This window comes from Hypanus sabinus, chromosome 2, assembly GCF_030144855.1.
Source record: "Hypanus sabinus isolate sHypSab1 chromosome 2, sHypSab1.hap1, whole genome shotgun sequence".
Lineage (NCBI taxonomy): Eukaryota > Metazoa > Chordata > Chondrichthyes > Myliobatiformes > Dasyatidae > Hypanus > Hypanus sabinus.
The window spans coordinates 87,165,208-87,193,162 of record NC_082707.1 but is presented as its reverse complement, the minus strand read 5'-3'; the positions used below and the strand labels follow the sequence as shown (position 1 = coordinate 87,193,162).

The following is a 27,955-nucleotide window of genomic DNA, read 5'->3' as shown; positions in this document are numbered from 1 at the left end:
TACAATGGACATTTACAAAATGGAAAAGATAACAGCATCTGTTCATCATAAGCTGGAACAATTTGATTCATACTGGGAAAAATGGTTTAACTACATAATGCCTCATAGGCCTGATTTTATTCCCACAAATCAATTAATATGTTGTTAAAAAAAAAATCACTCCCTACTTGTACATAGTGCTTTCCTTTTGCTTGTTTTTTTCTTTCCACTCTTTTCTATAAGTGTATACCTCAGATAAATACTTTGTGGAGATTTGTGACATATATGATTATATGACATATATGTACAATGTCTGAAATAAATCTTATGGAAATGTTTGCTTGATGAAGAGCTTCAATAAAAAAATGAATTACAAAAAGAAAGAAAAAGGAATTTACAGGAGACAGGGTTGGAAGAGGTATAGTCAAGATAGCCAAAGAAATCAGAAGGTTTAGAAAAGGTTGGTAGAAGTTTGTCTCCAGAGATGGAGATAGAAAAATCGAGAATGGGGTGAGAGGAGTCAGAAATCAACCAAGTGAAATTAAGGGCAGGGTGGAAGTTGAAGGCAAAGTTGCTGAAATTGACCAGTTCAGCATGGGTGCTTGAAACAGCACCAATGCAGTTGTCAATGCAGAGATGGGGAGCGTTACCAGGGAAGGCTTGGAATGTGGACTGTTCCATGTACAGTAGCCAATGAAAATTAACTCACCTCCTTTTTGTTTTCCTATGTAAACTTGCTTTGGTCCTTCATAAATGAGACCTACCCACCCCCCCCCAGCATAAACATTAATGAATGCGATGATTCCCTATTTTACATTTCAAAGGCTGTCATATGTTAAATACTCCTTTCATATTGCTTGTTAACCCACTTCTGCTCAGGTGATTATTGAATTACGCTCATTTTGCTCTTGGCAAGAAGGGATGTAAGGAATAATGAAATGAAAGACAAGTCTGGCTGCTAGTTTTAGCTCAGGATCAAATGTGGGCCAGAAGGCTAGACACTGGGTTCTTCACTTTGGAATGGGATCTCTAGTGACATCAAGTGTGGTTTTATATCACACCTATATGCAGATAAGGGAGAGGCACAGAATAGCCACCGAGATATTAAAGCTATCAATACCCAATTCAAAAATAGTTAAATGCAATTACTTTGATTATATACATTAGATAAACTAAATTATAATTATCTTTGGGAAAGAGGTCAAGAATCTGAATGATTGGGTAATGAATAACGTACTGCGAGTGATAGGCATACACTGGATACAGCTGTAATGGGCTACAGACACAAAATATGTACACATACATGCTGAAATTCTGGTAGAAAGATACATGAAGTGTCTTTGGGATAGACAATAATTCAGATAATTCTATACTGGAGTGCAAAGGTACACAAAATATTCAGTTTCCTTCTGTACCCAATTCGCCATGGACCTCAGATTTCCAGGGATCAGTGAGGATGTTACGTTTAGTCAAGAGGCTCTGAGAACCTCAATGAATCTTTTCCTTAGCCCACCTGTAATCTCTTCCTATGGCAGAGTTCAGAATAGACCGGCATTAAGCATGCAAGTGATCAGAATCAGGTTTATTATCACTGGCATGTGACATGAAACTTATTAATTTAACAGCAGCAGTTCAATGCAATACATAATATAGAAGAAGAAATAAAATTTAAAAATAACAAATAAATAAATTAATCAGTCAATTACAGTATACGTATATTGAATAGATTAAAAATCGTGTGAAAAACAGAAATAATATATATTATTAGTGAGGTGGTGACCAAGGTTTCAAAGTCCTTTTGGGAATCGGATGGCAGAAGGGAAGAAGCTATTCTTGAATCGCTGAGTCTGTGCCTTCAGGCTTCTGTACCTCCTACCTGATGGTAATAGTGAGAAGAGGGCATGCCCTGGATGCTAGAGGTCCTTAATAATGGATGCTGCCTTTCTGAGACACCGCTCCTTAAAAGTGTCCTGGGTATTTTGTAGGCTAGTACTCAAGATGGGGATGACTAAAATACAACCCTCTGCAGCTTCTTTCTGTCCTGTGCGGAAGCCACCCCCACCCCCCACCCCATACCAGACAGTGATGCAGCCTGTCAGAATGCTCTCCAAGGTACATCTATAGAAGCTTTTGAGTGTATTTGTTGCCATGCCAAATCTCTTCAAACTCCTAATGAAGTATAGCCACTGTCTTGCCTTCTTTATAAGTACATTGATATGTTGGGACCAGGTTAGATCCTCAGAGATCTTGACACCCAGCAACTTGAAGCTGCTTACTCTCTCCACTTCTGATCCCTCTATGAGGATTGGCATGTGTTCCTTCGTCTTACCCTTCCTGAAGTGCACAATCATTTCTTTCATCTTACTGACATTGAGTGCCAGGTTGTTGCTGCAGCACCATTCCACTAGTTGGCATATCTCACTCCTGTACACTCTCTCGTCACCACCTGAGATTCTACCAACAATAGTGGCATCGTCAGCAAATTTATAGATGGTATTTGAACTATGCCTAGCCTGCTGAACAATGCAGCTTGCTAAATGATGCACACTGAAAGCAACTCGGTCTCCAATGCCCAGGAGAGGACTTATCATTCCAGTAGGTTTGAGAATAGTGTCCCCAGTGTGTTGAGGTGTCTGTTAGAAGTTGTCCCTGTCACAGAAGCATGGCTGCCTGGTCAGCCATGAGGTCTTTATCTTTTGCCCTTTCATCCAAAGGTTCAGCTGTGCATCTAATACAAGGATGGATCTCACACTAAGTGAGCTGGCTCCTGAGATACGAGAAATGGTCCACATTTTCCAAGGCCCCACTGTGAAACATGGTTAATAACATTAACAAGGGCTAGTTAACTGTAAAGAGAAGCCATTGTTGGATTGGAAATGCCACTATTCCTCATAAGGAAAAAGTAGCTTTGCAGTAACTAGTAGAAACTTGTGACCTGATGGTGGGTATGAAGACACGGGGAGCTCTGCAACTCAGTACCAACCTTGAAATGTGTGGGATCCTCAGCACTGTCAAGGTCACCAATGGTCCAAATGTAGAAGGCCCCACCTCAACGAGAGCCAAAAAGGGGGTGAACTAGAGGCTGTTGGTGCAAGCTGGAAAGATCAGCTTGGAGATCTCTTCTACTAAGACTTTTCTGTTGATGTGAGCTCACTTGACTGTGCCCCGTGGCGGCCCACTTGTCCGTATTTGTAATCATTCTTGTCAATGAGAAATCATAAAGACAATATCCCAACTTCTAAACCAACAAAGCCTCAGGATCAGAGGACACCTTCACAGAATTTCTATAAATATGTGGTAAAGACCTTCTGTTACAAATCAAAATCTTACCAATCATATCTAGGGACAGGAGGATATTACAGAGGATCTCAGAGAAAGGTAAGAGGTCCACTGTACTTGCAGAGTGCTTGCTGACAAACAAAGTGCACCAGCCACCATACATAAACTAATTCAATCTCTCGAGGGTGTGTGACTTCCTTATCATTTCTCTTGCAATCTAGCGAAGAATAACCATTGTACCACAAAGGTGTCAAAACAAAGTGCTGGTGCTAATTGCCTAAAATGAAGCAGAGAGCAAGCTGTGTCCTTTAATTGGCTTTTCCCAGTTAGATAACATGGTAATAAAAGAGATTTATCTTTTCTACCTCTCACCTCCCGGCTTTTTATCCATCCCTCCATCCTCCACACACCTGGCTTCATTTATCACATTTTAACTTGTCCTCCTTTCCTTATTCTGTCGTTTTCCCCCTTTCCAGTCCTGAAAAAGGGTCTTGGCCTGAAACATCGATGGTTTATTCTTTTCCATAGATGCTGCCTGACATGTTGAGTTCCTTCAGCATTTTGTGTGTGTTGCTCTGGATGTCCAGCATCTGCAAAATCTCTGATGTTTATGATTTGCTGCTCCACTGCGAAGTCTCTCTGAAGGATGTCTACCCTGAAGAAGTTTAAATCTTCTCTTTGACAGAAATTCGGTGATACCTTCTTTCACTGCTCCCTCTCTGTGATCACTGGTGCCCTCTGATTCTTCAACCATGTGCTCAATCAAACTCACTACCACAACCACATATCCTTGGGAACCTGGCCTCGCATCTATATTGTTCCACATGGCTTCGAGCTCCGTATTCAGGTGAACCCATTGAGGATCCCAGGTACCTGCATTCGATTGACTGCTTCTTCCTCTGAATTCTGCAAACCTCACTCTCCACCTTGTGAAGATACCTGCAGGCTCTGTCTTGGTCCCTTGCACAGGTCCAGGCCTCATTTTCCACTGCCTGTCATGACCCTCTCTAACATTTCATCCTCTACCAGATCCATACCTTCAATCGCCAGTTCTTCTTCCTCATGTCTAGGAATGATCAGAAGATTGCCTTTCTCCAGGCTGTGGTCTCTGCTACCTCCTGCCTGGACCTCAATTCGATCAGTCAACTCCTGACAGTGCATCCTACAGTCTCCAACTCCAGCCCAGACTGCAGATCCAACATCACCAACTGCAGTTCCAATAAATTTGGGCACCTTCAGACCATGTATTACCCGGCCTCTAGCTCCAGCTCCAGCCCTGAAATCGACTCCCTCCACCTGCAGTTGAGACCTATCATCCTGCCACTGGGTCTTGCTTTCCCCTTCTCCCACTACTCCCCAACCTCGGATCTCGCAGGTTCCTTCATCACCTCTTGGGTCTTTGGAGCCTCCATCTTCCTCCTACCCTATCTTTCCTGACCACCCAATCGTCCCCTCTCCCCTGACACCACCAATTCTCCTTCCCCCTCTGATTCCCGTTCTATTCTCTATTGCTCTCACCATTCCCTCTGACTTTCCCCTCTCTGAGGCAGAGTGCTCTGTTCTCAGTAAGGGCCATATCTTTGTCCCCCCTTCGCCCACACCTCAGTGAGCTCCACGCCCACCATGATGCTAATCCTCTTCTGTCTCCTCTTGTCTCCAAGTCCATTTTCTTGGCATGGATGACCCCCTCCTCCCTACTCTAACCTTCTTCCTCTTTCCGGATCTCTGCTTGCTCTGGATCTTTTCATTCCTAATTGGCAACAAGACATCAACCACCTCGACTTCAGCACTCCTCTCTCCTCTTCGAACCTTAAACCCTTTTGAAAACACTGCCCTCTATATTTTTTGAAGCAATCCCAAACCCACTATCAAACCTGCAGGAAAAGGGAGTAGTGTGGCAGACTGACTTCTACCTTGCTGAATACCAGGCAGCAACTTTCAGGCACATCCTCTTACTTACCCTTTGAAATGGACCCCACTCAGGATCATCAGTCATCACCAACCTCATCAGTACTGGAGATCCCCCAGCCAATGCCACCAACCTCATAGTTCCCTTACCCTGTACTGCTTGTTTCACAAACCTGACTGTCTGGTTCAGCCCATTGTTTCTGCCTGCTCCTGGCCCAATGAACTCATGTCCTCATACCTCACCTTTATTCTTTCCCCCTTGGCTCAGTCCCTTCCCTCCTACATCTGTGACACTTCACGTGCTCTCAATCTCCTCAACAATTTTCAATGCCCTGACCCTGATCATCTTATTTTCACCATAGATGTCACTATACACTTCTATCCCCCATGAAGAAGGCCTTAAAGCTCTCTTCTTCTTGCTAAAAAAAAAGGACCCAACCAGTTCCTCTCCACCACCATACTCCTCTGTCTGGCAGAACTGGTCCTCACCCTCAACAATTTCTCTATCACTGGGAGGTTTCTGAGGAGATTTTCAAGTAGAAGCACTATGTTTCAGGATGTTCCTGGTAGAGAGGTCAGTATGGTTACAACATTGGCATCTATCAGTATTGAAAATTGCCCAGGCAGGTCCCATTCATAAAAAGTAGAACAACCTGATTAAATACCCTTTTGTTACTCTCAATCAACTTCAAAGTTTGGAAGCTGCTGCCATCATTACTTCCATCAAATTAAACTTACCAACAACTTTATAAAGATCCTGTTGCTAGTACAGTTACAACACTGGAATCTACCTCCCTCAAAGAATAATGTTGGTGATTGTCACAGGTTGATCACCTTAGCCCAGGATATCACTTCAGATGTTCCTCAGGTGGAATCCTTCATCTGTTTCATTGATGGCCTTCCTTCTATCAGAAGATCAGGAAGAGGTAGAGGAGACATTCACTGAAGCTGCACAGTGTTCCATCCTGTTTGCAACTATTCAGAAAATGAAGCAGCCTATGCTTTCGCACAGGAAGTCCTAAACAGCATTCAGGCATGGGCTGATGTGTGGTAGATAACCATGCTGAAGGATGCTTGTAGTTGGGAGCTGAATGTCCAAGGTTACACGTTGTATCGGAGGGATAGGAAGGTAGGCAGAGGGGATGGCATGGCTTGTAAATAATAGCATCAAATCAGTAGAAGGATGTGACCTAAGATCAGAAGATGAATCCTTGTGGGTTGAGTTAAGAAACTGCAAGGGTCAATTGACATTGATGGCAGTTATACACAAGCTTCCAAACAGTAGCTGGAATGTGTACTACAGATTACAACGGGAAATAGAAAAGGCATGTCAAAAGGGCAATTTTATGATAGTCATGGGAGATTTTAACATACAGGTTGATTGGGAAAATCAGGTTGGTAAAGGATCTCAAGAGAGTGAGTTTGTTGAATGCCTAAGAGACAGCATTTTCGAAAGCTTTTTTTGATTCCATAGATTCTATTATTTCATCCGATCTATGGAAGGGCAAATGTTCCAGACTTAATAAAATTCACCTTCAAAAACTTAAAAGGGAAGGTGGTATGACCTTGTCCAATTTCCATTTATATTACTGGGCAGCCAATATACACTGCCTTACTTTTTGATCCTTCTTTCATAATCATTCTGACTGCCTAAAATGGGTGGTAATGGAGTTGAACTCTAGTGAGGATTTCTCCACTCCTGCACTTCTTGGATCCCCACTTCCTTGTCATTTGCCTAGACTAATTGTTAATCTTCTTATTAGACATACTTTGAGAATATGGGCTCAGTTCAGAAGATATAATGACCTTCACGGTTTTTCTTTTTCTAGTCCTATTTACATAACCATCTTTTTCGACCTTCTATGCAAAACTGAACATTTCATGACTGGTACAGAAAGGGCATTAGGCGCTTTGAAGATCTTTTCATTGATAATCGTTTTACAATTTTTGAACAACTCTCTGCAAAGTTTAACCTACTTAGTTCTTCTCAGGTGGAGAGATGTTGCCCCACCCACTCATGCTCAATGGCTTAGAGACGTTATGTCCTGTTTAGACCTTGAACAGATTCATTATTCACTTCTTAATTTGGACATAAAGATTCATAAAGTCTGGGGACCTTTTCTTGAAAATTTTCACAATTCCTCTTTAGATTAAAGGTTTATCCTTCTTTTGTACTACAGTCCCTTACTTTCAGCATTTTTTTTCTCTGGTTAAGTTTTACAGTTTTTTTGTTGTGAAATACATTACTGTATAGTTTAGGTAATGGGCATTATACTTTTTTTATTTTTATAGCTCTATGGTGACGAAAGCTCTGATTAACTTTTCTTTACATTGTAAAGGTTGGCTTGGAGTTTTGTAGTGGGAGGGTGGGGAGGATATTAACTTTATATGATTTCATTTTGGGTGCTTTTTCTGTATTGTTATCAATTGTATATTAGGCATGTTTGTTTAGCGCTGTATAAATCTCCATTTATTGTTGGCTGGTTTTTATTCTGTTGTAGTGTAGAAACTTATTTAAAAAGTAATTTTAGAAAGAGATAGCATTTTAGAGCAGTTTGTCATTGAGCCTACGAGGGGATTGGGTGTTATGTAATGAACCGGGGATGATTAGGGAAACCTTAAGTGACGGTGATCAGAATACAATTGAGTTCAACTTGAAATTTGATAGGGAGAAAGTAAAGTCTGAGTTAGCAGTATTTCAGTGGAGTAAAGGGAATCACAGTGGCAGGAGAGAGGAATTGATCAAAGTAAATTGGAAGGAGAAGTTGGCAAGGATGACAGCAGAACATCGCTCGCTTGAGTTTCTGGGAAAAATGAGGAAAGTGCAAGGTAATTGTGTTCCAAAAACAAAGAAATACTCAATGGTAAAATAGCACAACCGTGGCTGACAAGGGAAGCCAAAACTGAAGTAAAAGCAAAAAAGAGGGCATGCAACTAAGCAAAAATTTGGAAGAAGATAGAGGATTGGGAAGCTTTTAAGAACCTACAGAAAGCAATAAAAATAATTAATTGTTGGAGACAACTGTTAAGGATGAGGTTATGGAGTTCTTGGTGGCACAGGACTAGATAGGACAAGATCAGCATGGTTTCCTTAAGGGAAAATCTAGCCGGATGAACCTGTTGGAATTCTTTGAGGAGATGGCAAGTAGGGTAGATAAAGGGGATGTAGTGGATGTTGTCTATTTGGTCTTTCAAAAGGCCTTTGACAAGGTGCCACACGTGAGACTGCTTACCAAGTTGAGACCCAAGGTATTACAGGAAACTCACTGGCATGGTTAGAGCATTGGCTGATTGGAAGCAGGCAATGAGTGGGAATAAATGGATACTTTGCTGGTTGGCTGGGTGTGACTAGTGGTGTTCTGCTGGGGTCGGTGATGAAACCGCTCCTTTTAATGCTGTATATCAACAGTTTAGATGATGGAATATATAGCTTTGTTGCCAAGTTTTCAGATGATATGAAGATTAGTGGGGGGGCAAGTAAAGTTGAGGAAACAGGAAGGCTGCAGAAGAACTTAGATTAGGAGAATGAGCAAGAAGGTGGCAAATGAAATACAATGTTGGAAAATCCATGGTCATATACTTTAGTAGAAGAAGTAATTGTGCAGACTATTTCGTAAATGGGAGAAAATCCAAAAATCTGAGATTCAAAGGGAAAGTAGAGCTTAGGAGGGTTAGTGGCACCTAATGGCGACTCCTTTGCTTGCATCTTCAGAAACAGCTCTATTTCTATCTATAATATCTCTATTTTTCCCTTTCAGGTTTCTTTGAAGACCCTGACCTGGAGTTACACGTTGACTATGGTTCTTTGCGGGAATGGGACCCACTCTTGGGGTTTCACAACTGGCCATTGTTCAGCAGGCCAAGAGCTCGGCCTAAGTGCTCCGCTCACTTTTGGAGGACCGAGTTTCCGTGGCTCTGAAGACGAGAGGGGATCAAAGGTCGGTGTCCGAGCAGAAGACTGGTGTGTCGTGGGAGTTGGAAGATCTAAGGCTGTGTGCCCAGAGACCCGAGATCTTTGGGCACAGAGCTCGGAAAAAGCGACACAATGGACTATTAACATCGTAAACCAGCGAATCGTTTGTTATGTCTCTCCTCTCGCTGTGAAACAGAGACATCTCTTTCTCACTTTTTAGGGAGAGAGAGAGAGAGAGCCTGTGGTATGTCGAATACCGGTTGAACAATGTAGACTATGGAGGACTGCAAGTCTGTGTCCTTGCTGTTGCTTTGCTCATGCTTGAGTGTTCAGTGGAGGGTGCCGATGCATTTTTCTGCCAGTGAGGGGAGGGAGGATTGTTGCTTGCTGCTGCTTAATGCACAGGAGGGAGGGGACTTTGAGGTTCTATCATTAAACTGTCATTCATTCTTTGAGGGCATTCCTCTGTTTCATGGATGTTTGTGAAGGAAAAGAGTTTTGGGATGTATATTGTATACATTTCTCTGACATTAAATGTACCTTTGAAACTTTGACTTGAGAGTCCTTGTGCAGAACACCCTAAAGGTTAACTTGCTGGTTGAGTCGGTGGTGAGGAAGGCAATTGCAATGTTAGAATTCATTTGAAGAGGTCTAGAATACAAGAACAGGGACGTGATGCTGAAGTTTTGTAAGGCACTGGTGAGGCCTCACCTTGAGTATTGTGAACAGTTTTGGGCTTGTTATCTAAGAAAAGATGTGCTGGCATTGGAGAGGGTTCAGAGGAAGTTCACAAGGATGACTCCAGGAATGAAAGAGTTATCATAACGTTTGCTAGCTCTGGGTCTGTACTCGCTGGAACTTAAAAGGATGAAAGGGGATCTCATTGAAACATTTTGAATGTTGAAAGGCCTAGACAGAGTAGATGTGGAAAGGATGTTTCCCATGAAGGGGGAGTCTAAAACAAGAGGGCACAGCCTCAGGATAGGGGCATCCATTTAAAACAGAGATGTGGAGAATTTTCTTTAGCCAAAAGGGTGGTGAATTTGTGGAATTTGTTACCCCATGTAGCTGTGGAGGCCAGGACATTAAGTGTATTTAAGGCAGAGCTTGATAGGTTCTCGATTGGACATGGCATCAGAGGTTACATGGAGAAGGCCAGGGAGTGGGGCTGAGGAGAGGGAAAAAAGATCACTCAGGATTGAATGGTAGAGCAGGCTTGATGGGCCAAATGGCCTCATTCTGCTCCTTTGCTTTTGTTCTTATGGAATCATCTCTGCAAGTGGGCTTTGCTGGGTCTGTACTGGAGCAGAGAGCACTTCAGGAGTGGACTTTATCAGAACAGATAAAAGGACAATCCATTGTATTCATCCAGCACTAGAATGTATCAACATTCTCCTTCCACCTCAGGCCATTTGTTGTATATAGCCCATGCCCAGGTTACAAACACACAACTTATGGACATCTGTAAAGATGAGCAAGTTCACATAATATTATTAAATTCATAAGTTCAATGTACATACGTACATTCATTACTCTGAGCACCAGAACTAGTTTCCTCTCTCTTCCTCATATTCTTATAATTGTTCTTGTAAGTGTTATGTGCTTTTGATGTTATTTGTTAATATGCTGTGGAGCTATGGTTACAACGTTGAGTGTTCATGAATTTCCTGATGTATGGACATCTGTGGAAGTGGAACCTGTTTGTTACCTGAAGATGGCCTGTATGCTGCTACAATTGTTGAACTCCGTAGCCACACAGTTAAAAGAATGATATTACTAATGGAGTTTATTTATTGTTACAGTGACAGAATGAGATCATGCTACATTGTGCTAATGGACTTTAAAACAATTCAGCTGGAAATTGTTTGGTCATTGGTGTGCTGCAAATGGAGAACATTAGCCCATCTTCCAGAAGCCAGTAGGTCTCAAGCAGGGAACCAAATGAGGTTTGACCATGGCCTAGTTACAGGTGAAAACAAGAAGCTGCAGGACCATCTGCAAAGACAGAGATTACAAAGAGTCATCAACTTCTGGTGTATTGCACTTCCAACCGTTCACTTACAGTAATGTAGTAGGAGTGGATATAATTCAGCCCATGCGCTAGTTCCACCAGACTTTGCGGTCTGGGATGTTCCCTAACCCAACTTCACTTGTCATACTGTGCCCCACATGTCTTCAAATCTTGTCTTAAAAAATCAGAAGTCTCATCGTCCTTGCATCAAACCATGTTGAGGATAAGGCCCAAAACTTCTATAGTTCATTATATGTGGGAACATTTCCTAACCTTCTGAAAGGTGGTCATGGTTTGTCTATGTCCCACCAACACCATCTCCTCCAGCTACTAATCCTTCCCACCATCAGCAACCAACCTTCCCTGGGTCATAGCCTCACCGAGCTGTGAAAATCGATACTTTTTTCCTACTCATTCAATGCCCTTTATTTCCTCAAAACTCCAATTAAGTCATCCTTAAGTTTATAACCATATAACCATATAACAGTCACAGCATGGAAACAGGCCATCTCGGCCCTCCTAGTCCGTGCTGAACTCTTAATCTCACCTAGTCCCACCTACCCGCACTTAGCCCATAACCCTCCACTCCTTTCCTGTCCATATACCTATCCAATTTTACCTTAAATGACACAACTGAACTGGCCTCTACTACTTCTACAGGAAGCTCATTCCACACAGCTATCACTCTCTGAGTAAAGAAATACCCCCTCGTGTTTCCCTTAAACTTCTGCCCCCTAACTCTCAAATCATGTCCTCTCGTTTGAATCTCCCCTACTCTCAATGGAAACAGCCTATTCACGTCAACTCTATCTATCCCTCTCAAAATTTTAAATACCTCAATCAAATCCCCCCTCAACCTTCTACGCTCCAATGAATAGAGACCTAACTTGTTCAACCTTTCTCTGTAACTTAAGTGCTGAAACCCAGGTAACATCCTAGTAAATCGTCTCTGCACTCTCTCTAATTTATTGATATCTTTCCTATAATTCAGTGACCAGAACTGTACACAATATTCCAAATTTGGCCTTACCAATGCCTTGTACAATTTTAACATTTATAAGTTTCAAGTAATAAAATATAGGTTATGTAATCTCATTTTAACATTTAAACTCTGAGGTCCTTATTGCTCTCTAGTAATTCTACACTGAACTGCCCATTTGTCCTTCTCAATGTGTGGATCCTAGAAGCATTAACTCTAGTTAGACTCCACCCAGCTCAGTACGTAATATGGTTTTACTTCTTCTATTCTGATCCTTCAGTATAAATTTCAGAATTCTGCAAATCTTTTATGATTATTTTCTGCCCCTATCATTTGATTAAAAGATCTTTAAATTGTCGACAATGTCTGCATTCACTCTGTGGAAAGCTCAGCGGCCAAGATTCTTGTTCTGGCCATCTCTTCCTGTACCTTCAACCATTCTGTCCCCCTTGTCTAAATTAAAATCTTCCATCTAATCATTTTTTAATCCACTGCTTTCTCTGGCTTAGCGACCACTTTCATCATCAGCATCTTTGATGTGTATGTTCCGATGTGACTGTTGTGATTTAACTACAAACTCGATTTGTTCATTTCTATGATGTCCCTCTCATTCACGTTTTGTTCATGACAATACTACTCCAATGAGCAGAGCAGAGAGAATAACTTGTCTCTTTCCCAGGACTTGGGTATTTAAAACTTTCAAGACATGAGTATTACTTTGTGCAACCTCTTGCAATGAAGTGAAGCGGTAAAGTTACCTGGAGGGACGCATCTGTGGAGGCCTTCCATTGCTCTGACATATCCTTCACCCAAGAATTCTCTACAACTTGTGGCCATCACTTCAACCAGACACTGGGTGCTGGATGCAAACAGAACACCCCAAGGATTTAACTTGTTTGTACTGAACATTGAGAACCTCGCTTTCTCTGTCCCATTGCGGCCGTATTTCCTCTGTAACGAGTGGTAACTTGGTTAATACCTGCAGAAGATAAGCTGGCATGTACAAATTACTCACCAGAATGCGTGGAGGCATTGACACTGTAATGCCCTGGTTCACATCTTTACGGTTATGCTGTAGGCATTTCAGTTAGCAGCTCAGTAAGAGCTGTTTGTTCTGTTAACAGCCTGTTTGGGTTATTGTTGAAGATAAGGGATGATGTGGAATGTGTGCCATCCAATTAGTGAGAAGTTTTCTTGATGAGAGACAATAAGGTTGGGCTTGAGGCTTTTGTTCAAGAGGAGATGAAGAGAGAAGACGCTGGGGAGAATTGGTTGTAGCCTATGATCCAGTGGGAGACCCGTTTGTTCGAGATGGATTACGAGCGACGTCAGAAGGTGGTGTGGACGTTCATGCTGACTGAGGGCCCAATGCGTGAGTGACAGAAAAGTTCAAGATGAGCTTCAACTTGCGCACAGTTGACTGTTTAATTAGGATGGGCTTTTTTTATTTTTGCTATTCTTTACTAACCCTTTAGTTAAAATTCATAAATGTAATTCCTTTAATCGTATGCAGAGCACTGACTGTTATTTTGTGGTACTAATTTGTAACAGGGTAGGAAATGACACAGCATTCACACAAACCAAGCTTTGGGGTGGGATCAAGTGCACTTCAATCTCTAGAGTTTGGTGGGGCCAGAGACTGTCTTCCCTAGATTTATGCAGCTGAGGAAAACCAAGGTGGTTTCAACACTGAACTAACCATGAGAGTCCACGTCATTCACTATTCTCAGATTCTTTGCAATGATCTGATCTTCCCTCTATAACTTGCTGCTTGCTGGTGTGTCTCTTTCCTGAAGATTATTTGTGCCTGGCAGATGGGACATTTATGTGAACGATGTTTAGCCAAAATAAGCTCCACTTGTTGAAGATTGCTAAAGGTTAGCCGTGGCACTGTTAGATAGAGACAGACTTCCCTTTGCACTGTTAAATCAAACACTGCAGAGGCTTGTGACACAGTGGTGCAGTTGGTCGAGCTGAATCCTCAAAGCTCTGGTGACCTATCTTTGATACTGAACACTGATCTGCATACAATTTGCACATTTCCGCAGTGTCTGTGTGGCTTCCCTTTGGGAGCTACGGTTTCTTCCCACATCCCAAAGGTGTGAGATTTGTTAGGACAATTGGCCACAATAAATTGCCCCTGGTGTGCAGGTGAGTGGTAAAATCTGGGTGGGTGGATTGGGAAGAGCTCCTTGGGAGTGTGGCCCATAAATAAAAGGTGTGGTTAATGTTCGATTATTGTAATTGCATACATGATGGTTGGTGCAAACCCAATGGACTGTATTACTATAACTTCCACTGAGCATGGGTCAAGCCCAAAGTCCTGAAATACAGATGATTGGACCCCAAATTGTGTTCTAAACTCTTGCAATGGGCAAAGACAGGCTTGAGAAGCTCATGTTGAGCGCAGCTGAAATAAAAGTACTCACTTGCTCCTCTTTTAAAAAACTCAAGACTTGATCCTTCATATCTCTTCGGGATACAACAGTTGGAGCAGGTACTTGAGCCAAGTGACATGTCTTGTAATCTGTCACAGCAGCCTGGGAGCCATTTAGGCACAGAAGTCTGTAATCCCTGGACTTGAGACCTTTGGCCCAATCCTCCTGCAAATTGCCTTGAAAGTAAAACATAGATCCATTACAATATACAAAGAAGGGGTACACATTCTAAAAAACACTAAAACAATCGGCCTTCTTGCTATCCAGGTTTGATTACCTCCCTTCAGGAGAAGATGCAGCCGATGTCTCTGACAAACTATCACCAATATTTCACCTAGGCAGCCAACGTACTTGACCAGTGTTAGACCACTTCAAAAACGCTTATCATGCTATCCCACACCCCCACTTCGGCAAGTCCGATCACTTGTCTGTACTTCTACTCCCAGCGTACAGGCAGAGGCTACATACCACAGCACCAGCGGTGAGGACCATGAAGGTATTGTCAAGGGAGGCGGAGAAGCATCTACAGGACAGCTTTGAATTGGGGAACTGGACAATATTCAGGGGTTCATCTTCGAATTAGATTGAATATGCCATGGTTGTCACCAACTTCTTTGTGGATGAGCATGTACCTTTGAGAACATACAGGACATAGCCAAACCAAATGTTCTGGGTGAACCAGGAGATTTGCAGTCTGCTGAGGGCTAGATCTGTGACATTCAAGACCGATGATCCAGAACAATACAGAAATTCCAGATACAACCAATGGGAGCCTATGTTAAGAGTGAATAAACAATTCCAATTGAGGTTAGAAATGAAATTGGATACAGGTCAGCTCTGGCAGGGTTGGCAGGCATTGCTTCCTACAAGACACAACATAACATCGTGAATGACTGCAATGCTTCACTTCCAGATGATCATGCTTTCAAAGGGAGAATAAAACCACAGCAATGAGGACACCTGCAGTTTCCGTTGACCCTGTGATCTCTGGCTCAGAGGCTGATGTCAGAACATCTTTCAAAAGGGTGAACATCAGCTCCCAATGGTGTACCTGGTAGGGCACGGAAAACCTGCACCAACCAGCTGGTGAGAGTCAATTGCTCGTTGCTGCAGTGAGAGGTTCCCACCTGCTTCAAATGGGTGACAATCATACCCTTTCCTGAGGAGAGCAGGGAGATCCATCTCATTGACTAGTGCCTAGTCGCGCTCACGTTTACTGTGCTTTGAGAGGTTGGTCATGGCCAGAATCGACTCCTACCTGAGCAAGGACCTGGACCTGCTGCAATTTGACCATCTCCTCCATAAGTTTACAGTGAATGCAGTCTCACTGGTTCTCCACTCAGGCTTGGACCATTTGGACAATAGCAATGTCTACGTCAGGCTGCAGTTTATTGATTATAACTCAGCATCCAACACCATCATACCCTCAATACAAATCAATAAACTCCAGAACCTGAGCCTCCTCATCTCCCTCCACAACTGGATCTTTGACTGCCTCACCAGGAGACCACAGTCAGTGCAGGTTGGAAGTAACAACTCCTCCTCACTGCCAGTCACCACCGATGCACCTCAAAGATCCACGCTTAGCCCACTGGTCTACTTTCTCTAAAGCCATGCCTGTGTGGCAAGGCACAGCTCAAACCACCGTCCAGACATTTGCAGATCACAACAGTAACTGTTGTTGCCAGAATTTTAAAAAATAAGCATCATTTTTTGAATTTCACGCAATGTGTAATGCTAGTGCTCGCTGTGCTGGTTAGTGACCATGCTGTGCCATTGGAAAACTCATTCGAGGTCCCTCAGCCCAGTATGGCAGAGCACAGTAGGACCATATTTGTTCTCAGTTATTAACGAGAGGTAAGGGAGGCCATTGACAATTGGAGAGTGATGTATTGCACGGAGGGGAGGTTGGAAGGCTGATAACTGGTGAGCGTTGTATGGCATGAATGGAAAGATGGTAGTCTGATGGTGAGGGCTGTATTACATGGAGGGGAGGATGGTAGGCTGATGGTGAGGGCTGTATTACATGGAGGGGAGGATGGTAGGCTGATGGTGAGGGCTGTATTACATGGAGGGGAGGATGGTAGGCTGATGGTGAGGGCTGTATTACATGGAGGGGAGGATGGTAGGCTGATGGTGAGGGCTGTATTACATGGAGGGGAGGATGGTAGGCTGATGGTGAGGGCTGTATTACATGGAGGGGAGGATGGTAGGCTGATGGTGAGGGCTGTATTACATGGAGGGGAGGATGGTAGGCTGATGGTGAGGGCTGTATTACATGGAGGGGAGGATGGTAGGCTGATGGTGAGGGCTGTATTACATGGAGGGGAGGATGGTAGGCTGATGGTGAGGGCTGTATTACATGGAGGGGAGGATGGTAGGCTGATGGTGAGGGCTGTATTACGTGGAGGGGAGGACGGTAGGCTGATGGTGAGGGCTGTATTATGTGGAGGGGAGGACGGTAGGCTGATGGTGAGGGCTGTATTACATGGAGGGGAGGATGGTAGGCTGATGGTGAGGGCTGTATTACATGGAGGGGAGGATGGTAGGTTGATGAGGAGCATCAAGTGCATTTTTTGAGCATTGAACAGACTCGCCCAACTTGGTCTGTGACATCAAACTCTCCCTCCCAAATTACCTCCCCCAACTTCCCCTTGCATGCCACCGACTGACTTATGGGAGAGAACAAACTCCACTGGGGTAGTAGAAAATTGGAGGGAGATGTTCATTCTAAAGACAGTCCAGAGTGGCAATTTCTGAAGAGAAGGTGTGAGATGGAAGAGGAGGCTTCAAGGCCTAGGCTAACAGACAATTCTAGTCAGGTTAATGATAAAGAACTACAATCCTCGGAGTCACTTCACAGATCTAGTGCAGCAACAGATACAAAAAAGTCCGTCATTTTACAAAACTATTAAAGGTTATTAACACAACAAATGCACAAAGTATAAGCATTAAGTATGAACAAGACAGTGAATAAATTCAAATTAAAATATGCTTACTACTGTCTATAAACCAGTCAATTCCCTGGAGGGCCACACTGCTCCAGGAAATCCCCCACAGTAGGACCCATTAGGACCATTTGCTCCCTATCTAAGGGCAGCCAGGCATGAACGTACCCTTGGAAGAGGAGCAGGCAGTCAGTCGACCCTGGCAGAGCCTTTGACTTACTGCCGCCTAGACCTGTGAATGGCCATCTTGGCCAGGCCCAGGAGCAAGCCCACCAGTAGATCCCCCTCATTACCCGTCCCCTTCCGTGCTGGATGCCCGCATATGAGGAGAGTGGGGCTGAAGTGAAACCAGAACTTGAGCAGCAGCCCCTTCAGATACTCAGACGGGGCTGCAACCTATCACACTCCACATAAGCGTGGTACACTTACTCCTCCTGGCCACAGAATGGACAGCTGGACGGGGTGTCAGTGAAGCTGTTGCACGGGACCGCCCTATGCAACATCTTCCAGCCCAGGTCCCCAAAGTAGAGGGGAAGGACCCCTGTATGAAGAGGTTTCCACTGGGGACCTCCTCCGCTGCCAGCTGGTAAAACAGATCGCTGAGATGAGCCTGAAGGTGAAAGGTGTGCAAGAGCAGCTTGTGCAGGAACCGCTTTGGAGTGGCACGGAAGGGCACGGTGTGCATCCCCGTGAGACAGCTCACGTTGTGCGGGACCCTCTCCTGTGTGGTATCCCGAGGCTTGGGTCCGACGAGCAATTCCGGTACAGCAGGAACCTCTCCACTTACCCGAGCCCCCTCTGCACTCACTGTGATAGGATGGGGTCCAGTCCCCCTCACAGGTAGAGGACCGTCCCCCACCAGCGCAAGCACACCCTGTCTAGATGAGACTAGACTCCATACCATCAACAGCTCTCGGTAAAAGCGAGGCCGTACCCTCAACGTGGTGCAGCTGTTGGTGCCCACTGGAAGCTCCATGCCCTCCTGCAGGCAGTGTCCCCGGCGGAGAAAGTGTGCTGCCAGCGTATGCAATCTCAGAGGGTGGTCGGTAGAGCGGTATCTCTGCAGGGTCCTGAGGCAAATAGCCGTCAGCTGGGTGTGCACTCACACCAATGACTGACCGACCCAGGTGGGAAACAACTTACAGATGTAGCAATGGCTCCAGGAAAATTGAAAAGGACACTTAAAGGTGCTGATTATTTTAAACGACTATTGGAATCTCAAAACAAACAGATTAAAATGTTTGAAAATAAAGTCACAGTCAGAAAAAGGGTTCAGGAAGCAAATTCCTGACTAGAGATGTCAAGGTGATACAGTGACCTGTTCCTTTATTTAGTGGGTACTCACTGGAGCACCACTTATTCACACTTCCATTTGCTCTGCTTGAGTCTATCAATGATATGTCTTACTGCTTCTATCCCTTCACTGACAGTCCATTAAGAGTGATGGCAGCCCACAGTGCTTGTTTCTTTCATATCAGAGCATGGGCTTGGGATAGGAGAATGTTGAGGGTGGGGGCGGAGATTTGGGTGGGAGTGTGGTGGGGTGAGGAGGAGTAAATCTCAGTAAAGGAGCCAATTATCATAGAAGATGTTGGTGGCTGGGAGAAGATTGGGGTGGGAGAGATCAGAAGGGCACGAAGAAAGATGGGGACTTAGTGGGGAACAGGTTGCAACCCAGTTGTTCGACCAGCTGGGTGTGAATGGAGGATTAATGGGGAAGGGTGTGAGGGCTTTAGGTTTGAGGCAGCTGAAACTACCAAGGATCTGACAAGGATACAGGAGCTTAGCATAAAGGAGAATCATAGGTCTTGGCAAGTTCTTTGATTCAGGTATGGTTGGGCTCTTAATTAACATTAACATACCTTAACCCTCTGGTTAATACTTGTGTGTACAGGCAATGAATCATCTATAAGCTGTATATACCCACTGTGACAAATGACTCAAGTGATATTGCAATGTGGAAGGCCATTCACTCTGTGCTGTTCATGACATGGCCATCAGGAACCTAACTACAGCCTACAAAAACATACCATGTATCCACAATGGAACTAGTTGCATCTCACAAAAAAATCCTTTCAAAGGCCAATTGAAATACTACATATATAGTAGAGTTGTTAAGTAATAGAGTTTTAAGGGACATATTATAAAGGCATATTGGATGGTTGAGTCATTTTGGGGGGTTGAAGGACTACTCCATGCTCCAATAATCTACAATAACAAAGCAAGCAAATCTGGTAGAAGATAAGTGCATTACATCACCCAGCACAGATTGAAAGCGTGCAAAGAGCCATCTGAACTTGAACCTGGGACCACTCGCCTTCAAGTCTGGTGCGGATGCCACTGCGCCACCAGACGGCCGTATTACCATGTGTATTTAATCAATTTCTCAGCCCTTCCATCATGAGTTAGACCACCACTGAGAATGCTAACAATTCAGGCAGAAACTCACACATACCATCAGTGTTCTCAAAGACAGTTGTATCTTTGATGAAAGTGACATCACCCTTCTCAGTCAGGCATCTGAAAGAAATTCAAGCAAGTAATTAAATTAAGTAATTAAACCTCTGCTTGTTGTCATGTTTATTTTACTGGACTTGTAAGAGAAAGAAGTTTAAAATCACACAGTGGATTTTTAAGATGTAAACTTGTGTCACCTGATATGAGCCTAATAGATGATTTAGTTCACCAATGTCCTATGAGGAAGGAAATTCATGTCTTTACTCAATGTGTCAAAAAATGATTACTGTCTGATATCAATCCCTCAGCATTGGCTCAGAACAGACTTTTCTTCAGCTTAAGTATCCAATCATTGTGAAATTCAGGAACATTCATTCATTATTTCAAAGTGCATATTTTTTGTGATCAATATTGCCTAGAAATTTCCCTGCTCTTATCAGCTCTGGTACACTTTATATTATTGTATCAAATAATTAATATTCCTTCATCGGGATGCCTACACATTGGATTAGGAAAGAGTCCTGTACAGATAGTGGAAACTCTTTTCCCCTTAGATCTCACTTATCTGTTCAATTAATTTTGAAGCACTTAAAATTATCCATTGTTATTATTAAATGACATTTTTCCCAGTCTGCATTTTTCTTTCAACGTTTTCCCTCCACCAATGATCTTTTATTTCTTTCACATAGAGTCTATTACCTTACTGGTTGCAAAATAGCTTTTCTGCTAACCCAACTCTTGTTTTCCTTTTTCAGGACTTACATTTGTACCCTGCAGTCTTCAATTTCTGGCTTTCCTTGAAGTGTATAAGAATGAGAAATGACATCATAGAAGTTTATAAAATCATAAATTCAACAGTTATAGTCTTTTCCCCAGAAATGATGAGTTCAAAACTAGAGGGCACAAACATAGGAGGAGAGGAACTTAAAAGGGACCTGAGAAAGAACTTCTTTATGCAAAGGGTAGTGGTTACCAGGAATGAACTGCCAAAGGAAGTGGTCAAGATGGGTACTATTTCATCATTTAAGATGCATTTGGATAGGCATGGAAGAGAAGTGCTTGGGGGGTTCTGGGCCAAACACAGACACGTGGAACTATCAGGGAAGATGGCATGGCCGGTATGGACAATTCAGACTGAAGAGCCTGTTTCCTTGCTGTATTTCTCTATAACTGTATGGCTCCACACTTTCTGCTGCCTTATATCAACTTAGATCTACAATGATTACAGCTTTTACTTCCCTTTTTTATTGCTGACACAGTTTTACTCAGTTTTGGGAGCAGTTCCTTCCATTTCCTTTTGATAATCTTTTTACATGCCTGCTCTATCACTCTCTGGTCATTTATAATTTTCATTGTACAATCTGCTCAAGTTCTCCCTTATTTCTTTCACATTTATGGTCGTAAATGATAATTTCCCACTTACCCACTGTTTCTATTCCCACCAGCAATTTGATTAGTTTTAAACCTCTCCCATCTCTCTACTCTTTCTGCTAGGGCATTTGTCTCATTTCATCTTCAGTTGCAGCCTCCCCCAGATGGTTGACCCCTATTTGTTCCAATGCTATGTTAAGGAACTCCCTTTTGCCATGGCAGATCAAAAGGCACATACCATTGCCCTTTCACGTTCAATGGCAGTTTGTACGTGGTTCATGCAATGAATACTTAACCTAAGTGCTGTTGTCTCAGAACCAGGGGATCAGCTGTGCAGGAGAAACACCTTCACCCAAAGAGTCAAGAATCTGGAGTTCTCCATCCTAGATGATCAGTAGTGCTCACTAATCAGGATTGGGATTATGAGATTTTTGGGCAAACTTGGAATCAATGGAAACTCCAGGAAGCTGGATTTGATGTAAAAGATCTTCCACTGTGTAATGGCAGTGAACCCAAGTGCAGAGTAAAGTCCAAAGTTTACTCAGACTCAAAATAAACAAGACAATACAGATGAAATTCAAAGGTGAAATCTCAAACTGCTGTACTAAAAATTGAACTCTTACGATAGAGCACAGAGTGCTCAGCACAAGGCCTTTAAGTACAGAATTTCTATGAAGGAATGTGGCTGGCAATAACTGGCAGTCTGAGTCTTAAAGGGAGAGCAGCAGCTAACTATACTCAGGGGAATTGGAGCTCCAAAACTTGGATGCCTGCCACTGTTCAGTCAGGACCATGACAGACTCCCATCCCACCACAGCCAGCACCTTTTGGTCCAGGGTGACCAGGATGGTGCTGGTAAATGTCTTCTATCAAGGTAGGGACCATGATGTCCAATGAAGGAATCCAGCTTCTTTCCTCTGGGTTATATCTCTCCTATTCCATGAGTGAAGGTCTTTTGCCTTCATCCCTCCCCTCCTGTCTTACCTATCATTTCAGATCTCCCCCTCCCCCTCCCACTTTCAAATCTCTTACTATCATTTCTTTCAGTTAGTTCTGACGAAGGGACTTGGCCCGAAATATTGACCGTGCTTCTTCCTATAGATGCTGCCTGACCTGTTGCGTTCCACCAGCATTTTGTGTGTATGCTTGAATTTCCAGCATCTGCAGATTTCTTCATGTTTGCCTCAGACAATGTAGGCAGACTGCGTCAGACAATGTAGGCAGACTGTGTCAGACAATGTAGGCAGACTGTGTAGGCAGGTTGTTGCTCAACAATTCGAGGAGGCGGAGGAGGTTTGGGAACAGGAGCCAAAGGGCTGGCAAGCAAGGGCTTGAGGCGGAATACGTGAAAACGTGGTGAATCCTCATGCTGCCCAGGACTTGTGTTGAAGTGTCACAGGATTTTGAATGGACTGATGTAACAGGGAGCCAATTTTCTGGATTCAATCTACATGAAAAGATCTCCAGCTGAGTGCCAGACCCACAAACTGGAAAGAAGTGCTGATCCCTGTCTTGTTGTTGGCCTGGTCTTGTTGTTGCTGCGAATTAACCAATACTGTCACTCTCACCTTTTACTCATTTCTGGTGATATCCCTGGACCAGTGGGTCTGCTGATAGGACCCAACCTCCATTTCTTGTTCTGGGAATAGCGGAGGATGGTACTCAAATTGGCATTTGAAAGGAGGCATTCTGATAGACGAATGCTGAAGTGTGTTGTGCACAAGTTCCACTCAGGCTATGTCCACACTAGACCAGATAATTTTGAAAACGCTGGTTTTGCGTAAAAATGATAGGTGTCATCATTATGCTTTTTAAAAAATATCTCTGTCCACATTGAAATTGAGATTTTGGTGAATCTCCTCCTACTGCGCATGCCCAGGACATATCTACCGAAAACAAGTAACATGTTTGTTTTCGAATCTCACTGTGAAAGACGGAGCATGTTTGTTCAGTTACAGACTAGAAAAACTTAAACAACGGGCATCTGTTGGCAGATAGATGAAAGGACAAAATTGCAGCCAGCAGGGTGAGTATCAGTGCATTAGGGATGCACAAAGAGGGTAGCAAATATAAGTGTTATATCTCATTGCACGGAGTTTAAGAAATAAGGTGGATGATCTTGTTGCACTATTACAGATCGTTGGGTATAATATTGTGGCCATTACTGAGTGGTAGTTGAAGGGTGGTTGTAGTTGGAAGTTAAATGTCTGAGTTTACACATTGTATCGGAGGGATAGGAAGGTAGGCAGAGGGGGTGGTACAGTTCTGCTGGTAAAGAATGGTGTCAAATCATTAGAAAGATGTGACATAGGGTCAAAATGTGATATATAATCAAAAAATAGGACCTGATGGCAGTAATATACAGGCCTCACCACAGTAGCTAGGATGTGGACCACAGATTACAATGGAAACAGAAAAGGTGTGTCAAAAGGGCAATGTTATGATGGTCATGGGAGATTTCAACATGCAAGTTAATTGGGAAGATCAGGATGGTATTGGATCTTGAGAGAGAGATTTTGTTGAATGCCTAAGAGATGGCTTTTTTGAACAGTTTGTTGTTGAGCCTATTGGATTGGGTGCTATGTAACAAACCAGAGCTGATTAGGGGGCTTAAGGTAACAGAACTCTTAGGAGGCTATGATCACAATATGATTGAGTTCAACTCAGCATTTGATAGGTAGAAAGTAAAGTCTGATGCAGCAGTATTTCAGTGGAGTAAAGGAAATTATGATGGTGTGAGAGAGGAGATGGCCAAAGTAAATTGGAAGAAGATGGTGGCAGGAATGACAGCAAAGCAGCAAATGACATGAGTTTCTGGGAAAAATGAGGAAGGTACAGGATAAATATACTCCAAAAATGAAGAAATACCCAAATGGCAATATAGTACAACTGTGGCTGACAAGGGAAGTCAAAGCCAATGTAAAAGCAAAAGAGAGGGCATACAACAAAAAAAAATTAGGTGGAAGACAGAGGATTGGGAAGCTTTTAAAAATTTACGGAGAACTAAAAGAATCATTAGGAGGGAAAAGATGAAATATGAACGCAAACAACATCAAAGTAGATAGTAAAAGCTTTTTCAAGTATGTAAAAAATAAAAAAGATGAGAGTGGATATAAGACAGTTTGAAAATGAGGCCGGAGAAATTGTAGTGGGAGACAATAAGATGGCAGATGAACTAAATGAGTAGTTTGCTTCTGACTTCACTGTGGAAGGCAGATGTTGAAGGGTGTGAGGGAAGAGAAGGGAGTTCGGTTACTATTACAAGAGAGAATGTGCTCAAAATACTGAAAGACCTAAAGATGCCACAGGACTGGAAAATTGCGATTGTCACTCCACTCTTTAAGAAAGGAAGAGGGCAGCAGAAAGGAAATTATAGACCTGTTAGCCTGACCTCAGTGGTTGGAAAGCTGTTGGAATCAGTTGTTAAAGATGAGCTTATGGAATATTTGGTGACATAGGTCAAGATAGGACATTGTTTTCTTAAGGGAAAACCTTGTCTGACAAACCTGCTGGAATCCTTTGAAGAGATTACAAGTAGGATAGATAACGGGGATGCAGTGGATGTTGTATATTTGGACTTTCAGAAAGCCTTTGATAAGGTGCCACACATGAGGCTGCTTACCAAGTTAAGAGCCCATGGTATTACAGGAAATTTACTAACATGGTTAGAGGATTGGCTGATCGGTAGGAGGCAGTGAGTGGGAATAAAAGGATCCTTTTCTGGTTGGCTGTCAGTGACTAGTGGTGTTCCATAGGAATCAGTGTTGGGATGGCTTCTTTTTATACTGTATATCAATGACTTAGATGATGGAATTGATGGTTTTTGTTGCCAAGTTTGCAGATGATATGAAGATTGATGGAGGAGCAGATAGTGTTAAGGAAACAGGTAGGCTGCAGAAGGACTTAGACAAATTAGGGGAATGGGCAAGGAAGTGGCAAATGAAATACAAAGTTGGAAAATGCATTGTCATGTACTTTGGTAGCAGAAATAAATGCGCAAACTATTTTGTTAATGAGGAGAAAATCCAAAAATCTGAGATGGGAAGGGACTTGGGAGTCCTTGTGCTAAACACCCTAAAAGTTAACTCAAAGGATGAGTTGGTAGAGAGGAAGGCAAATGCAACATTAGCATTCATTTCACGAGGTCTAGAATACAAGAGGAGGGATGTGTTGCTGAGGCTCTATGAGGCAATTGTGAGGCCTCACCCCGAGTATTGTGAACAGTTTGGGCTCCTTATCTAAGAAAAGATGAACTGGCATTGGAAAGTGTACAGAGGATGATTCGAGGAATGAAAGGGTTATCATATGAGGAACATTTGATAGCTCTGGGTCTGTACTCACTGGGATTTAGAAGGATGATGGGGGATCTCATTGAAACCTTTCAAATATTGAAAGGGCTAGACAGAGTTGATGTGGAAAGGATGTTTCCCATGGTGCGGGAGTCTAGAACAAGAGGGCACTGCCTCAGGATGGAGGGGGTGTCCATTTAAAACAAAAAAATTTCTTTAGCCAGAGGGTGGTGAATTTGTGTAATTCATTACCACAGGCAGCTGTAGAGGTCAGATCACTGGGTGTATTTAAGACCAAGATTGATAGGTTCTTGATTGGACATGGCATCAAAGGTTATGGGGAGAAGGCCGGAGAGCGGGGCTGAGGAGAGAAAAAAAATGGTCAGCAATGATGGAATGACAGCAGAATTGATGGGCCAAGTGGCCTAATTCTGCTTCTGTGTCTTATAGTCTTATATCAGCTTTGTTGTCCCTGAACCGATGATAGTTTGGGAGGAGGTATGAAGCGGCAGGCCTTGGAGAATCGGTCTATGACCACAATGATTACTATATTACCCTGAGATGCTGGAAGACCAGTGACAAAGTCCTGAGAAATGTGGGACCAAGGGAGAATAGGAATGGTGAGAAGCTGTAGCAGATCATGATGCAGATGCTAAGAAATATTCCCAGACATCTTAGTCATGCCTGGCCATCCAAACTTCACTTGAGCTCTCGGGTACGAGCCCAGCCAGTTTTGAAGCTCCTCTGAGGTGTCCGAGTTGAGCACCTCAGAACGAACAGGTTTGGGAGCACAAATACATCTGGGGGGACCTTTCCTCAGCACTGCCCCATGCTGCTCTTGGGGTCAGTGCACTATCAAGTCCACATTCCAGCAGATGGGCCCCACCACTCTGGAGCTGGAACTATAGTTGAAGGGTTCTCCTCCCTGTAAGATGCTTCAGACCATCAAGAGAGAGTGTCTGGTTTATGATTTTGTGATCCTGGTCATTAAGTAATAAGGAAGTTGAGCCTATTAAAAAATAGAGGCCAATGTGCCTGCATGGAATTCAGCCTGGACATAGGCTAGGTTTTTGTGGTCAGTCCGTACACCAAACAGATATCTGGACACCTCCAACTAGCACCATCAATGACAGCCATTTTAATAGTAAGATATTTACCAGTTCCCGTTGCCATAGTTTGCCTCTGTGGGAGAAAGACATGATGAGTAGAAGGTGCAGCAATGCAATTTGTCGTCTGAAGCAGGTTGGTGGGACAAGATGGCCCCTACTGCCATGTCCAATGCATCAACCTTCACCACGAAAGTCAAGTCCAGGTCTGGAGGATCTGGGATAGGTACAGATATGAACCTTTGTTTTACTCCACAAAAGTCGACTTGACCTCTGGGGTTCAGCAGAAGGGTCCAGTAGATTTCTTGGTAAGGTTAGTGAGCAGTGCCAGCACTGAACTGAAATTGAGGATGAGCTGCCTGTAAAAGTGGGCAAAGCCCAGACACCGCTGGAATTGTTTCACAGAGGTGGGTTATGGCCAATTCTGCATCGCCCGGGGCTTATTAAGATCCATTTGTAGATAAAACAAACCCAAGGAAGGAGACTGTGGATACATGGATTTTACTCTTCTCAAACTTGATGAATAACTGATTCTAGAGAAGTTGTTGTAGAACCCATTGGAGGTGCTGGACATGTTCTTAAGTGGATCAGGAGAAAATGACTATATTGTCTAGGTAGACAAAGACAAAGTGGTGTAGCATCTCCTGGAGCATATCATCAGTGAAGGCTTAAAATACTGCCGGAACATGAAAGGCATAACCATATATTCGTAGTGGCCCATTTTCTACTCATTTCCCTCACAAACATGGATTGGGTTGCAGGTGCATCAAAGGTCCAATTTGGTAAATATTGTAGCTCCCTGGAGAATCTCAAATGCCATGTTCAAGAGAACTGGTTTTTAACAGTGATCATATTTACTCTCCTAAGAAAAACCTGCCCCCAGTAGGAAATGTGGACAATTGAATAAACCCAGCACCAGAGCTTCTTGGATGTAGTCCTCCATGGCTTTTCTTTCTGGGGCTGACAGACAGAACCCAGGAGGAGGACAAGAACCCAGTAGTAGATCATTGGTGCAAATGTAGTCTGGATAAGGTATAAGCTGGTGCCATTTTTCTTGCTGAAGACTTCCAGCAGGTCTGAATATTCTGGAGGTACTCTAGATAAGTCAGATGCATGGGAGCTAGATGTGGAAGATTCAGTTTTGGAGTCATATCGGAAGTAATCTTAGAGGTTGTCTTGGAAGTAAACTCAGGAGCATTTCGGGAGGTAACTCAGAAGGTGTCTTAGGCTCCTTTTGGAGGTATTTCTTTTTGGCCTGGTGTGACCAGCCCAGAACA

The 27,955-nt window shown here is 43.3% G+C and overlaps 1 protein-coding gene across 1 annotated transcript in view; it reads right to left on the bottom strand.

Annotated features, from left to right (window-relative positions):
- Positions 1 to 10,847: 10,847 nt before the first annotated feature.
- The window catches only part of LOC132403702 (serotransferrin-A-like), a 134,102-nt gene continuing 116,994 nt past the window's right edge, over positions 10,848 to 27,955 (bottom strand). The window contains exons 24-27 of the mRNA XM_059987290.1: positions 19,911 to 19,975; positions 14,499 to 14,683; positions 12,828 to 13,020; positions 10,848 to 11,074 (exon numbers count right to left, since the gene is read on the bottom strand). Coding sequence (XP_059843273.1) covers positions 11,043 to 11,074; positions 12,828 to 13,020; positions 14,499 to 14,683; positions 19,911 to 19,975 — 475 coding nt within the window. The 3' untranslated portion in view covers positions 10,848 to 11,042. The remainder of the gene's footprint in view (positions 11,075 to 12,827; positions 13,021 to 14,498; positions 14,684 to 19,910; positions 19,976 to 27,955) is intronic.